Source organism: Empidonax traillii, unplaced genomic scaffold (assembly GCF_003031625.1).
Source record: "Empidonax traillii isolate 1590-97213 ecotype Southwest subspecies unplaced genomic scaffold, ASM303162v1 scaffold259:size690984, whole genome shotgun sequence".
NCBI lineage: Eukaryota > Metazoa > Chordata > Aves > Passeriformes > Tyrannidae > Empidonax > Empidonax traillii.
This window is the reverse complement of record NW_020955452.1, coordinates 96,481-112,445: the sequence shown is the minus strand read 5'-3', so window position 1 is coordinate 112,445 and position 15,965 is coordinate 96,481. Positions and strand designations below refer to the sequence as shown.

Here is a 15,965-nt window from a genome sequence, read left to right as displayed (position 1 = left end):
AGTGGTATAGACGCTGCTTGCTGCTAAGAAGTGTCAATTTATTTTTCATCTGTATTTTCAGCAGTATTTCCCCTTGTAATAGTTCTAGCTGCACTGCCAAGTGCATTGAATGTTTCTTGCTGTTTGAAGCTTGCATGGCAAAAGGACAAAAAACCTTTGGAATCTGTACTTGTCCAGTACAGCAGTGTGCAGAGATTAGAAAAGCAGCTCTCCATGCTAATTTCTTAAACTTGACCTGTCAAGCAAAGGAGGACTTGTCACTCACTGCTGTGTCTTGGTATCCTCTTAGCTCCGTGCCCTGGACCGTGGTGGTGTTTGGGTACCATGCAAAGGAAGTGCAGGAACTGATGCTTGATGAACATGTGCCTTCTACTATGTGTTGTAATAAAGCACAAGTGGTGCTCTGAGCTGTGCCCACCCGTTGGGGACACTGCATGCACGTAAACACCAGAAATTCTAGAGTCTTTAGAAGAGGCCTTTGGATTAGGTGATGGGGAGGGCCGTGCAGAGGAGTGGGTTGTCATGGGGGGTATAGGTGAAGCATTTGCAAGTGCTGTGGTTTAGTTCCCCTTTTAATAGAGTGTCTGTGCAGTCAGGAGCTGTTATCAGGCTGCACAAGGAGTGTGCTTCTGCAGCCCCTAGTGAAAACTTATGTCATGTAACATCTGTTTAGATTCTTACTAAGGAAATTCAGTGTTTATTGGAGGACACCAAGGGAGAAAATGGAGATGTGACTTACAGAATCTAGGAGCCCAAACTAACTACTTTGCTCGCTGCCTTTTCCATTCATGTGCCTGCCGTGGTGGCTCGTCAAGCTGTTGGCGCAGGTCTGCTTTCAATTCATCATGAAGGGATCTGGACTAAGGAAACATTACTAGATTAAATGATCTCTGCCAAGAAAACCTGGTAACGAAACAATATCCAGGTTATCTGAGCACAACTGTGCAAGCATACATGCTGTAGCTCTGTAAGATGCTAACTGATGTAAACAACCATGTAGCCTTAGAGGATTTGCATCTCTAGAATAGTTTTGCATCTCTAGAAATGTTTAGTGCATAACCTGCTATCGTTACTGTGCTCAGTAGTAAGCTCTCTCACAGTACAAATGAAAATGAAGCTTGTTTTGCACTTAAAAGATGATTCAAGTTTTAGGGAAATGAGTACGAGACTCAAACCAATTTCTTGGAACTGGTCGAAATCTGACCAAGCAGCTCCTCGTGGTCCCTCTCTGCTGGGACAGTTCAGCTCCCTGCGGCTGCTACTGCCTCACCCTCCTATGCTAAGGAATGATGGTGAGAAGTAATTTTGGTGTTACATTGTATCTTCTCTGGAAACGAGTCCTCCTCAAATGAAACAGTAACAACGTTCAGAGTGTTTTCTGTGAAATTGTGAAGTGTTTTGGAGATAGAGAAATGTGATTATTTGCATCAGCTTGGGTGGAGGAAACCTTGAAGAACAGCTTCAGAAATGCTCTCTGTAGTTTCCTAAAGAATATTGTAATATTTCTTAGATTGATATCTAATGGAAAAACTCAATATCTAATTTTTTGGCTCATAAGAAAAAATACTAAATTCTATCATCAAAAGCAGAGTCATTGGGAAAATATGTATATATGTATGTATATATAAATATGTGAATATGTTTGTATCATGCATCTTTGCTGCCTTTGGACAGAGTGAGGGCGCTTCCAGTGTGAGACCTCTGGTTGGGCTGGGGCTGTCTAGATTTTCTGTGAAATACAACAGGAAAAAAACTTATTTGGACAATAATTTGGATGTTGTTGAGCTGTTGTCTTCAGTGCACTGCAAGAGAGGTGCCTGTCATGAGGTCTTATATTGGCTTAAAAGACAAGGATGTGGAAACTCTGTTCCTGTAACTTCAGTGCCTACTAAGCAGGTGGCCCTGCATAGACCCCTGAAACGAGCAAGACAGAAAAGATTGTGACTAGCAAAATGAGAAATAATACAGGATAAAGGGTCTTGAACTTCTTGGAGTGATACCTGTAGCATTCAGTCCTATGACTCTTGTAGCTCATCTCTCAGTTATTGCAAAGTACATCTCTTGGCTCATTAGCAGTGTATGAACTGTGCTGGCCATGGTTCAAATGCTGCTAATCCAGTGTGTGCCCAGGGCTAGGTGATGGAGAGGACCCTTTCACCTCATCGCTGAGTCCAGGGGGATTCTTGGGAGAAAGTGTCCTGTCTCTTGGCTGTTCTTTCATGCTTAAAGTGTCCTTGTTTTCTTTTGTTAAGGGTGTACCAACTCTTGCAGCATAGCTAGTTGCTGTCTGCCCTTTCCCATTTTCTCTCTCTCTCTCCCTCTCTCTTTCTCTCTCTCTCTTTCTCTCTCTCTCTCTCTCTCCCTCTCCGCCCCTCCCCCTCTCCCTTTTCTTCTAATTTGTTAGGGTTTTTTTGTTTTGTTTTGGGTTTTTTTTTTGGGGGGGGGTTGTGTGTGTGTATGTGTTTTTGTTTTGGTTTGGTTTGGTTGGTTGGTTGGTTTGGTTTGTTTTTGGTGGTTTTTTGGTAGACCAGTGCAGTGCATGCACTTCAAGTGACCAGTCCCTTTTAAAAGGGACACCTTGTTTTAATTGATACCACAGAGTTATGAAAATTGTGGTTTTGTTCTGGCTGCTTAGGCCATAATGTTGATCACCTGGAAAATGGGCAGCATAGAGATACCTTCCCTGCACTGCCACCCCACTGACCTCATTTGCTGCCTGGAGCTTTCTGATTTGAGGGTGTGACCTGAGCTGGGTAAATGCTGGCAATCTCTGCTACATATTGAGAGGGCCCCGACACTCTCCACACTGTGCTGGCACTCCAGAATGTTTGTTTCCACTTTGCATTTTACTAATAGCGGCATATTTCTAGCCTGCCTGATCAGATCAGAATCAGGTAGTCCTGCCCTAAATACTTTCCAGGAGCACTGCCAGGTGTCTGAGTAGGAATACTAGATGCTGTTTCAAATTCTATTTCCTAAGAAGAGTTCCCTGCTTTTATTTCTTTGGTTAAGTGTTTCCATCTGGGGACAGTGCTGGTGACAGACGTACCTTTGGTAACTCCAGTCTTCTGACAATAACTGACAGGAAGTTCTCAGGATCTTTAGCTTGGAATCAGGCAAGGTGGAGGCTTCATTACAGGTCATGGAGCCCAGAGAGAAGAGTCTGGAAAACAGACACAAACATAGGGCCCTCCAGTTCTGTTTCACTGTGGTTTCAGCCTGGAAAAAAAAAAAAAAAAGGGCGGGGGCAGGGGGAAATAGTAATCTGCACAGTGGGCTTAAACATCTTACTGGAATAAGTTTTTCCTTCTGTTTCCAGGCGTACAGAATAATTATTCTCTCTTGACCTCTAAATGAGTAGGAGCAAATCCACAGAATCTTGCAGCCCTAGGCTTGTTGATCTGTAACACTGATTCAAGCCAAATTTCTTCTTTTAGAAAGAATCTGATTTTGCCTGTATGAGGTTGAAGGCTCAAGTGCAAGACCCAGCATATGTTGCCACTCTCAGCTCTAATAAAATGCAAGTACTGGTACCCAGCTAGAGAGAGTGGCATTGCCTGTGCAGAAAGGAGCCCTGCATGGCAAACCTGGACACTTTCCCAGGTTCCTGAGCTGTCACAGCTGTGTTTGCACACGCCTGCAGCGAGAGGGACCGGCTCGCTGGGGCCAGGTCTGTGCCAGTCTCTGCAGTGGACGTGCTTTGCCTGGCAATGGGGAGGGAGGAGACAGCAGCATGGACTGCACTGCAGCACACTGCAGCACTCCTGGAACAAAGATTTGCTGGGCAAACAGGGCTTGTGTTGCTGCCATGTGCTGACCACAGCTCAGAGGGACAGGACCCTGACACTGCATCAGCACAATGGGTATTTCCTCATGTAACTGTCAGGCCTTTCCCAGAGGCTTTGCAATTAACATAACAACTGAAGGACTAATAAGGCACTATAATAAGTGGTTTGGACTAGTGAGTGCACCTCTGACATGAGGGTAGACAGGAGGTGTTGGCCACAGTCCTTTGTCCCTGGCTCTTGAGCAGCCAGGGTGGGATGCTGAAGCGGCCAGAAGGGAGTGGAGCTCTTGTCTGCTGTCAAACTACAGCAGCCTCCTGGGTGAGAAGGGGACATCTCCAGCTAGTGGACCTGAGATGTCTCATACCAGTGGTCTGCAATATAGTCCTCAGTGCAGTACAGCAGAGATCCAGATGTCTCCAATACCCTTTAGTAAGAGTTGTGCCTTGGAGTATAGCGTACAAGTACTCCTGCAGCCTTCCGGGGAGGACTCTGTGTAACCAGGTCACTTGGAGAAGACTTACTTGTTTAAAACTTGATCAGAACTTGTCCATTTTGGTGCACATATTCCTTTTGCTGTCAAGTGAGCTTTGTTCTGGGGTTGTCAGTGTTCTGTACCACCACCCCATCTCCATGGATGCATGAAACCAAACAGGATGAGGGCTGTCTTTTCCCCACAGTTTACTACGTATGCTATTAGCTTGATAGCAAGATTCATTAGATGTTCCCTGTTCACAAAACAATCCTGCCCAGCTTCATGACCCGCCATGACCCGCATGAACTTATCCCTTATGGGTCACAGGACAGGTCTCTGTGTCTGCAGCCACTCCCTCTACACTGACTGGCCCTAACCACAGAATCATTACCTCGGTGGATCTCTACAGCATCAGGTTCAGCAATGATCTGTTAACCTGTCTGAATCTCCCTGCTCTACCATTCAAGCATTGGTAGCTGTAGGATAGTGCTTTGTTACAGTGCAAGGAGAAGAAAATCAGTAGCACAACCCTGAGACTTCTGCAGGGACCAGAGGGCTCCAGAGTTGCTCTGCTTTCCAGAATGATGTTACAGGATTGTCCATGCCTATATGTTGATTTCTGGCAGTTCTGTTTCTGACACGTGGCTGGAGCTGTTTTCCAAGAAAGGGAGCCTGCCAGGGAAGGAGCAAGTGCCCTGTTAAAGGCTCCTTTTCCTAGGCACAGAAGGAAGCAGAAGAGTCTTTTTCCTCCAGGTACCATTACTGCATGATTCCAGGAGGCAAGTCAAGCTGAATTCAGGAGTCTTGTAAAGTAGGGGGATGACTCTTAAATGGCAGATATGATCCTACTGCTGCTCTCTGAATGGGTATATTTGCTTAGAGTTTATTTGTGTTTTCAAAAAGACCTTGCATTAACCCTGTCCATTATTGTGTGGATACAGCTGGACTCACAAGAAAGGGATCTGTCTTTTACCTGCGTTTTCCATTTTTCTGTCTGCTTTCTGTGTGGAAGTTCCCTGGAATTGCAGTCAAAAGGATTGCTGCAGGAACTTGAAAAGCTAGAATGCTGTAGGGCAAGTGTGTGTGTGGATTGGCAAGCAGAGCAAATCTCCTCTGTGACTTCCAGGATAGCTGTTTGTGGCTTCCTGCAGTTCGCTGTCAAAACCTGAGCTTCCTTTCCGTGGAAATATCCTTATTCTGGCTTTCTCTAACCTAGATAACCAGTTCAGGATGTCAATATTGGAGCGACTTGAGCAGATGGAGAGGAGAATGGCTGAAATGACGGGCTCCCAGCAGCACAAACAAGGAGCTGGAGGCGGGAGTAATGGGAGTGGGAATGGTGGAACACAGGTCCAGGTATGAACCCCGCTGTGACCAGAAATGGCAGCTTTATGCTTTCTTACCAGAGTTTGTTTTTTTGGGGGAGAGATTTGGAAAGGATTATAGTTCGTCCTAAATAATAAATCTGGTTTGTGGGTGTCTAACAGCAGTTGTTTTTCAGTCGCATTGGCCACCTGTAGGCCACTTGTAGAAGCGGAAAGCTGTCTACTTGAGGCAGGTTGCAGCTCCTCTCTGTGGCTAAACTGGGATATGTGTGGTGTTTCAGTGCGTTTCTGGGACTGGGACCCTGGGCAGCTGCTTTGAGAGCCGCGTGGTGGTGGTGTGCGAGAAGATGATGAGTCGTGCTTGCTGGGCAAAGTCCAAACACTTGATCCATTCAAAGACTTTCCGAGGAATGACACTGCTCCACCTAGCTGCTGCCCAGGGCTATGCTACACTGATCCAGACCCTCATCAAATGGCGGTAAGACCCAGTCCATTGGACTCTGGGGTTTCAGTACAGGCATGGCAGAAGCATATATAAACTCTGCTCGGTCCACATTTCTGGTTGTCCTGTACAAACAGTCAAGTCCCGAACTTGTTCCCATCCCCTGATCTGACGGGACCTGTCCCTTGAGAGAGTGACTCCAATCACTGGATATATCATGCTCTTCGAGTCTCTGGTGGGGGCACTGTCTGAAGTAAATACGTGTGTTGTGGGCATGTGTGTGGCCACTTCTCTGTGGTATGGTACATTGGGTAAAGCTGTGCTTAGGCTATGATCCTGACATGGCTACAGAGCGCTGTTTGTTCTGTTGTTTCCCCTGCAGCACTAAACATGCAGACAGCATCGATCTGGAGCTGGAAGTTGACCCTTTGAATGTGGATCATTTCTCCTGCACTCCTCTGGTAAGAGCAGAGTCTGAAACTTCTGAAAGACTCTGAGGACCCTCTGGAGTTCTTTCTGGTGTGTTATTTTCCTAATGTGTTTCATTTTCTGGAGAGTAGATGTTTCTTGTGTGTCTCTGCTCTGGACATGGTAAGACATGGTACTGTCAGCTTCCTGGCATTTTGTTTTGAGAGAGCACACAGAACAAAACCTTGTCCTTGAGTAACATGAGGAAAGGGGACAGACAAGTGGTTCTGTTTTGTGTTTTACATAATATCTAGTCTCCACTATCGTGCTAGGAAAAGAACTCTGCACGACTTCTTTCATGTTGTTCTCTGTGACTGTATAATTTTAGAGGTTGTAAAGTCATTACAGTATCTTGGTCATGAAATCGTGACTAAGAACTTAGCTAAAAAGCCAAAGCAGGTGGAACTAGAATTCCCAGTTTACAGCAGCAAAATATTGATTTTATTGTTCCCAGCCTTTGGTCCTGTCCGCATGTTTCTGACCTCAGAGATTCCTTTGCGTATGAGGCTGTTCTGTCTCTGCAGTGATGCCAATGTCACAAAAAAAAACCCTGAGTCAACCCAAAATTTATTGCTAGATAAAATGCTGTCACACTGTCAGCTTTCTTTGCCAGATGGAGGTTTCTCTGTTGTAGGAGAGAATAGCATGTATTTGGTCCTCTGTAATGGCCTTTTGTTGGGATGGGACGATTATAAAAGTCATTTGCTGACTTTATGCATGTCATGGTTATGTTTATCAGAGTCATTTTTTCCATGAGCTGGGGACCAGACTCCACTGCATTAGCAAGAAAGGAAGGAGAAGGTGTGTTGTCTAATGGGTCAGTTATCTTTTCTTCTTTAGATGTGGGCATGTGCCCTGGGCCACATGGATGCAGCTGTTGTGCTGTACAAGTGGGACCGCCGAGCCATTTCTATTCCTGACTCCCTTGGGAGACTGCCACTGGCCATTGCTCGGTCTCGGGGCCACGTGAAGTTGGCAGAGTGCTTGGAGCAGCTACAGCGAGATGAACAAACTCAGCTTGGGCAAAACCCCAGGATTCAGTGCCCCTCAAGCACAGACTCCAACACAGAGAACTGGGTGTCCCAGTGGCACAGCGAGCTTGTTGCCTCTCAGGAGCCTCAGAAGGGAGTCACAGTGATTTCCAGTACAAACACAGGTAAAACAAACTGGAAGGCATGCAGTGTTTTGCTGTCATTTGACGTGTGAAAACATGGGAGCAAGGAGGTCACCTGAGCAGTGGATGCCACCTGTAGCCCTGCTGTCCATGCTTCATTCTTTTCTTGTGCTCTGTACACTTGCATAAGCATCAGGAAGAGCAGTGAATGCCTGCTTTGGAAGTATCTTGTTGAGTCAATCACCTGGTGATTGTTACTCTCATTGCACTTCCTGTTGGGTGTCATGGATCATGGCACAAACTTCACCCTGCACCTCTGAGGCAGAGGCTGTTCATGTTCCTATAGTGATCGTGGGTTGCGTGTTTAGTTTTAATTATTGATCTGTTTGTTTCCAGAGCTGAGACGGCCAAGATCAGAACCTTCCAGTTATTACAGTAGTGAGACTCAGAAAGATTACCCTGCACCCAAAAAGCATAAGCTGAGCCCTGAATATTTTCAAGCCCGGCAAGAGAAGCTGCTTTCCACTGCACTGAGCCTGGAGCAGCCGAGCATTAGGAAGCAGAACTCCAGCTCCAAGCAATCCTCCACTGAGACAATCAGCCCCAGTGAACGGATGAGGGACTATGGCCGGGAGCTCTCCCAGCACATCCCAGAAGTTACTGGGTACCGGGGCTCTGGCAGCCAAGCAGGCATCAAATGGAACCCAAAAGACATTTATATTGGTGTGTCTGCAGTGCAGGTGGTGGGGAACCAGAAGGGGACTGCCCTGGGGAAGGATGCTGTAGCCCATCGACTACACCAGCGGGAGCAGATGAATGTGCTGATGATGGCCGACAGGGAGATGGTGGATGCAGAGCTCTTATCCTACAGAGACAATGCAGGGGATGAGGACTGCTTACACCACATGGATGAACTGCAGGTAAACATATGCATAGCACCAAGCTCGGTGGTCTCTGAGAACTTGGTGGCTTCCCAGAGGAGCCTGACTGGGGGAAGCTCCTGTGGAGGCCTCTAGAGACTCTGAATTGTACTTTGAGAAAGGAGGTAGTCGTACAGTCACAATGTATACTTTCTTCCAATTTCAATCTGGACACAAAATCATTAGCATTTAGGATCATGCACGGGCATACACTTCAACACTGTACAGAATGCACAGAATTGTTTGCAGTTGTGCAAGGAAAAGGGAAAAAAGCAGAACCTCCTGCTCACAGCAGTACACGAGACTAAGGTGGCCCCATAATCCTTTGGGAACTGAGCAGCAGTCCCTACAAAGACAAGAAGACCTGAGAGGGGTAGCACTGTGGTTGCAGGCAAAGCCACTGCACTTTAGAGGGCAAGGAGGTAAGAGTGGAGAAGGGGAGAGACAATGGGTTTGAGGAAGGAAGAATCACACTAGGTATGGAATAGAGGAAGTAAAAGTACAAGAGAAGCAGGAAAGACATGCAAGAAATAGTCAGCAGGAGAAAGATACCGTGGTTGTCTGAGCAAAAAGAGTAGCGGGAGCACAGCCTCACCTGTACCAACTTGGCATTTCTGAATGTTCTCCTCTGGCTGGTATAACACAGATGAAGCATATCATTGCAAAACAAGAGCCGTTTTCTGTTCTTGATATTAAAAATTCTGTGAACCTTGGTGGGCTGAAGGATATAATTGAGAAGGATTCCTGACAATGTGTTGTCCCAAGGTTTTTAAATTCTCTTGGTGTGCCTTTATTGTCCTGTTGTGCTCTACTGCACATCTCAGTAAAAGAGTGGCGAGATTGCTTTTCCTTTAGAAACAAGATACCAGTGACAGCTGTCAGTAGCATAGAGTAAGGGCCCAGAGACATTAACCTTTCACCAGATCTCTTGGGCTCCCCATTAAGAAAAAAAAGGAGTCTGGGAAATACGAAACCCCACAGTGCTTTGTCTGAAGAGACAGAAAACCGAGTGAGCACTGGTTAATGAGTTTCTCTTCAGTGCTGAGACAAACTCCAGCTTCCACAGGTTTGGGGAAGATAAAGCATTTTGTCTAAAGCTGGGCTGTAACGTGGAAGCACAAGGCACCTTCTAGCAGGCAGCAAGAGTTTGCTCTCTTTTCCCCCTTGACAGGTGAACATGATGACACTTGCAGAGCACATTATTGAAGCTACGCCTGACAGGATCAAGCGGGAGAATTTTGTGCCAATGGAATCACTGCTGGTGGAGAGAACAGACAGTGCTGCCATGAGCACCACCATGAGCTGGCTGGCCAGTTACCTTGCTGATGTCGATCACTTGCCGAGTGCTGCACAGATCAGGTCAGTGAAAGCTGTGAAGTTGCTCTGGGTTTTGTCATGGTGTGAATGCTGAGCAGTATGTACTGACTCTTCAGCCTGCAGATGCCAGTTCTCAACGAGACTCGGTTCTGGTCTTCCAAGTCCAGTCACACTCTTGTGCTCAGACAACACAGCTACAAGTTCATGGAATGGGGGGTTCACTCCAGTGCCACGTCTGTGCCATGCAGTGCAATACAGGCCGGTTCAGGGATGTGGGATGTTGTTTGGAGAGAGAGAGGGGAGCATAAACTTCTGTCTTGAAGTCAGAAATGTTGTTGTCCTTATCTGATACCAACCTGGATGCTTTGTAAGCCAGTAATTCCCACTGTGATTGGTATTTCAGAAGTCTGTATAGTGAACCCCTGACCCCTTCTTCGAACACCAGCTTGAGCCCTGCAGGCTCACCAATCAGTGAAATAGCTTTTGAGAAACCCAGCCTTCCCTCGGCAGCAGACTGGTCCGAATTTCTGAGTGCGTCCACGAGCGAGAAGGTAGAAAATGAGTTTGCACAGTTAACTCTGTCTGATCATGAGCAGAGAGAACTCTATGAAGCTGCCAAACTCGTCCAGACGGTGTTCAGGAAATACAAGGTATGTGGCCCAAATGTCCAGTCTCTTCCTTGTTAGGTGTGAGAGAGTAGTATTTGTTACAAAGCAAAATGTGGGTAATACCTATTCCTGGGACAAAAATACCATTTCTGTCATAACCTTTTCAATGCTTCTGCTTGTTTGCTCAGCAAATACTGTCATGGGGAGAGCATGCCATGCCATGCCATGGCACACCCCCTGTGCCAGAGCAGGGCTCACAAAGCATATCCTCAAAATGTACCCCAGAGGTTCTGGGTAATCGCCTGCTTGGTGTAAAGATGCATTTTGAGGGTTTGTTCCATATGGGAGTTGACAGTAGAGACATTTCCAGGAAATGCCTAGGCCTGAGTCAGACTAGGTAGCACTCATAGGTTTGTCCTGTGAGCAACTGAGAGCCACATCATCTGGCCTGGGTTTTGGTGCGCTCTCGACCACTTACTGCTGCTTTCCTTCTCCGCACAGGGTCGTCCTCTCCGGGAACAGCAAGAGGTGGCTGCTGCTGTTATTCAGCGCTGCTACCGAAAGTACAAACAGGTAATCAAGGAAGTGAAATTTTATGAAGCACATGTAAGTGCCATGAACGCAGCCCTTTGTAATGGAAATTATCCCACTGTTCCTCTGGTATGCTTTTCAGCATGCAATAATGAAATCCCCTGCTCAGGCAAACTTGAAAAGGGAAGAAAATTCATGTTCTGCATCCTAATTTTGGAGGAAATCCTTGAAATTATTTTGTTTGTGAGAATGCCTGCATTTTTGCTATGAGATGGAGGGCAGTGATGTATTATTCCCTACTGGCCTTTATGCATGCTACAGCCTGAGGAGACTATTCTCTGACTAGTTGCTTGCCAAATTTCATTCTGAAATTGAAGTTGGTTTTGCCTTTGATACAGGCAAAGATGAAAAGTAGGTTGTTTTATTTTGCACATACTAAACTTTTAAACTATGGGAAATCACGTGTCGTAACTAAATGCAAGTTTTTCCAGGATTGAGAATGTTCTCCACACACTAGTTGGAGACATGTTTTCAGGCTGAGTTCTCAACCCCAGAAAAAGAAGATACTTTTCCTTTTTGGTTTTTGGTTGGTTTTTTTTGCTGACTTGGGTTTTTTTGGTGGTTGTTTGGGGGGACTAGAGCCCACGTCCCGTTTTGCCCTTTACCCTGTCGGACACCATCTGTTTGATGTTTGGCAGCATGTTACATAAAGCGAGAGGCGAGATGCCTGTGCTCTTCTACAACCTCATATTTATTTGGGAAGTCTTCTTAGTGTTAGGTGACTGCACCATAATTTGCATCCAACCCATCACATGGCTTTCATTCTGGAGCGATGTTTCTGGTAATAGAGAAGCTTAATTCCTTTCAAAACTGCTTGACAAACTACTTTGGTTTGGATCCTGGAACTGCTTCTTTTTGAAAGAAGATTGTTTGGGCTTTTTTGTTTTGTTTTTCTCATTCTTTATTTGCAGAACTAACATTAACTATGTATTTTTCTGTTTCTCCCCAAGCTTACTTGGATAGCCTTGAAGGTAATACAAATGCAAACAGTATTTTGGAAACAATTCCCCGTGGGTCACTAACTTTCACATTTAGTATAAACCAGGAGTACCTGGCATTTGGAGAAATGTTTTAGTAGTATCCACTAATAAATACCTGTGGTTGAGAAATCACTGACAAACCAGACCTTGTAGGAGATGTGTAGGGACTTCTGTGCCACAGCATATCAACTCACATGAGCACTGATGGGTTGAGGTCAGGGAGGGGTTTGCAACCAGTTTCCTGAGGACAGGCTTTCCTTTGGTGCTTCTGATCAGCCATTGCTTGGTGACCTTTGCTTTGGCATTCGGGGAGCAGAGAACGTTTAATCCACCTGTGCAGCCTGTTCTCTGTGTTCTGCTTGCCTGCCTAAGTATGTTGACCATTCATCTTTGAAATATCTGTGTCCTGAATTCCTAAGACCAACATCTCAGTGTGTTGCTACTCATGCTGGAGGCACAGCTGTTGATGCCAGTCTTAAATTGTTCCCAGACAATAATTTTCTGCTGTAAAGGTGGGTTTCCCAGCTGTGCAACATCTTGCTCTCATCAGATTCTAGAATCAACTGGGCTTTTCTCAGGGCTACCCCAAGGCAAGGCATGCTTCTCCTGGAGAGCATGTATCCTTGGAGTAATATTCCAGCCACAGCTTCCTCCTGCCCCACAGTTTTGTATCAGGCTGTTCTGTCAGCACAAGTGAGTTGAACTCTGGGACACCGTGATTGCTGAGGCTTTCCCGTTCACAGATCTCTACTGATCCTCTTCACACCATAGGGAACGAGAGGAGGAGAGGGGACATCTAAGTAGGTCTTAAAGCTGAATGCAAACATATTGGGGTCTGGTCTATCCAGTGACTGCTAATTTCTCTTTCACATGCCTTATTCCTCTGCTTTGTAACTCTGCACAACAAAGATCAGCACAGGCTTGTGACTAGATTTGAACAGTCACAATTCACATCACAGGTTTGTATTTGAACCCTTCTGTTCAGGGGTTTGTAACTCAGCCACAAAAGTCCTATATGGGCTAAAAATTTGAAGGAAAACCATGACCAGCCCATGAGTGGGCTTCTTTAAAACAGCAAATTTAAAACCACAATCTGATCCATTTCATTTAAAATGTTAAAAAGGAAAGAAAGGGGGAAAAAAAAAAACAATAAAAATTAATAATGACAAAATCTAACTGCTCCTCATGACTGCTTCAATTCCAAAAAGTGAAATTTGGTAAATGGTGGCCTGTGATGGTATTAAAGGTTTGTGTTTTTTGCTTTAGAGTGGTGTTGGGAGGGTTGTTTGTTTGCTTTTTGGAGTTTTTGTCCCAACAGAGAGGAGAATATTGAGATGTGTTAAGACATTACCCTGTACGGGACAGTAGCTGCTATTTCTGTGTCATATGTCTAATGAAGTGAGCAGAAGTCAAAGCTGATAAAATATCCAGGAACAACAGCCACATAAGTTTTGGAAGTATTAAAACTTATCAGATAAGATCAGCAAACACTGAAAGCCTCTGCTATAGAAGATTTTCTTTTTAAGAGTTTGTGCCTGCTTTATTTGGACTCACAAGTCTAGAAATATTACAGTGCTAGATGGAATTTGAGATGTGTGTGACTGCTCATGCAAATCTGTGAGTTCAGTGGATGCTTGTTATGGATTTCTGACGAGATTTAGTTTTGCCTTTGACTTAGTCTCAGTGTTAGACTTGCCTTAATTAGCTGTTGTGAGTTTTGGGGTTTGTTTGGGTTGTTTGGGGGTTTTTAAGTTAGAATTACTCCATTTGAAATGCTTGGATTTAAATGGACATAGGAGCAATCCAAACTTTTGCAGTATTGTGCTGTTGCAGAGAAACAGAAAATGAGCTGTTGAAAAGTGAATTGTCCTAGTAAAGTAGAATACACTTATAAACAGCAAATTTGGTTCTTACAAAAGTAATTTGTTTAAAAGATAGTATATTTTGGTTTTGAAATAGTCACTCAAACTCCTTTATCCTTACTTAGTTGGGCATATTTTGCTGCTGTTATGAGTTTTTACAACAAGGCCTGCCTAGAACCAAGCTTCCCGTGCTCTGTATTGCCATTCCTGTATGCAAGGGAAAAGCAATTCCCCTGAGTGCAGTCAGTGCTCTAACACAGACCTGCTGCAGTGCAAACACAGCTCAGCTCCGCTTGTTCCAAAGTTGTTCATAAGTGCACTTGGTTCTGGTTATTAGCATGGACATGTAGAGCCTCTGCTAGCAAGGTATTAAATTACACCTCAGAGTGCTGGAGCCCCTCTGCTCTAGAGACAAGCTGAGAGAGTTGGAGCTGGTCAGCCTGGAGAAGGGAAGGCTCCAGGGAGACCTCACTGTGGCCTTCAAATACTTAAAGGGGCCTTTTAAAAACGATGGGAACAGACTTCTTAGTAGGGCCTGTTGCGATTGGACAAGTGATAATGGTTTTAAACTGAAAGAGGGTAGATGCAGACTAAATACAAGAAAGAAAGTTTTTTGGATGAGGGCGGTGAATTACTGGCACAGGTTGCCCAGAGATGTTGGTGCCCTCTCTCTGGAAACATTCAAGGTCAGGCTGGATGGGGCTCTGATCTACTTGAAGATGTCCCTGTTCATGTTGGGGAGTGGGACTAGATGACTTCTAAAGGTTCCTTCCAACCCAAACTATTCTATGAGTGTATGAATCTCATCATACTATTCCAGCAGCAGCAAAACAGGTGATTGCTTTCTTGATGCAAATGAAGTTCTGTCCCTAGTCTTACAGTTGTTCCAGTTTGCTGTCACCATTTTCTCATACAATTCCCAGTCAGTGAATAGATACTCATTTGCTTCTCATCATGTCTTAGTGGCTCAAGAGTCTTTCAGAGTAGGAACCTGCATCTTACTGGAATGCCTCAGCTTCTCTTTATTTCTGTTGTAGTATGCACTTTATAAAAAGATGACGCAAGCTGCCATTCTTATCCAGAGCAAATTCCGAAGTTATTATGAGCAGAAAAAATTCCAGCAGAGCCGACGAGCTGCGATGCTGATCCAGCAGTACTATCGCAGCTACAAAGAATGTGGGAAGAGGAAGCAAAACCGTCGGGCAGCCACCATTGTGCAACAGAAACTCAGGTGAGCTGCTTGGATGCTAGATGCTATCGGAATCTTTGTATGTTGTTTTTACACTCTTCAGGGCTGTACTGTTACTTACAGATAAAGACTAGTGTGAAAAGGACTGTGATTCATAGGATAATTATTCTTGCATTTAGTAGTATTCTCCCCAGTTTTGCCTGCACTTCAGTGTTGGGGTTTTTTGTGTTTAGAAGCAGTCTGCTTACCAAGAAGCAAGATCAAGCTGCTCGCAAGATTATGCGGTTTTTACGACGCTGCCGCCACAGGTATGACGCTGTCTTTTGGTATCTGCCCTTCCTTAGAGCAATGTGACAATATTCAAGTGTGTCCACAATGAGTGCAATGTAAAGTATAACAGAATCAGCTTGCTACAGGTCTTCTAATCAAAGAACAAAGCTGAGCTGCCTCCAAGATACATTGTTAAAAATGAAATCTCTAACTTAGGACTGTTGCTGAAAGAGAATTGTGTTCAGCTCCATCGCTGATACGGTAAAGCAGCCCAGGCTGTGTGACTTTAAAAGCTGGAAGTCTAAAAAAAGGCTTGTTAAATTATAGCAGCAGCTTGTAAGTGCTGCACAAAGCATTCATGGTATATGGGAAAGTGCAAAATGTGACAGTAACTGATATGTGCTTGAAATGCCTTTCGTTTGGTCACAGGATCATTTGGTTGGCTCTCCTCAAGTGCACATTCTTTTTGATGTGGATAGATGGAATGTGCCAGCAGAGCAGCAAAGGTAGTTCACGTCAGCCACTCCACACATACTGCAGTGAGCCGAGAGTACAGACACAGAAAGGAAGATGAACCATCTCCTGCCAGCACAGGAACATGTGAGGGCTTGCCAGAGTG

The 15,965-nt window shown here is 45.1% G+C and overlaps 1 protein-coding gene across 10 annotated transcripts in view; it reads left to right on the top strand.

The window, feature by feature from the left end:
* Positions 1-15,965, top strand: part of CAMTA1 (calmodulin binding transcription activator 1) — a 218,925-nt gene that overhangs the window by 188,539 nt on the left and 14,421 nt on the right. For 8 of the 10 annotated variants that reach the window (XM_027889332.1, XM_027889331.1, XM_027889336.1 and 5 more), the window contains 11 exons: positions 5,477-5,616; positions 5,867-6,063; positions 6,410-6,488; positions 7,336-7,651; positions 8,006-8,529; positions 9,701-9,888; positions 10,250-10,496; positions 10,956-11,027; positions 11,996-12,016; positions 14,925-15,118; positions 15,310-15,384. In XM_027889332.1, coding sequence (XP_027745133.1) covers positions 5,477-5,616; positions 5,867-6,063; positions 6,410-6,488; positions 7,336-7,651; positions 8,006-8,529; positions 9,701-9,888; positions 10,250-10,496; positions 10,956-11,027; positions 11,996-12,016; positions 14,925-15,118; positions 15,310-15,384 — 2,053 coding nt within the window. The remainder of the gene's footprint in view (positions 1-5,476; positions 5,617-5,866; positions 6,064-6,409; positions 6,489-7,335; positions 7,652-8,005; positions 8,530-9,700; positions 9,889-10,249; positions 10,497-10,955; positions 11,028-11,995; positions 12,017-14,924; positions 15,119-15,309; positions 15,385-15,965) is intronic. The other 2 variants (XM_027889335.1, XM_027889334.1) reach the window with 2 other exon arrangements.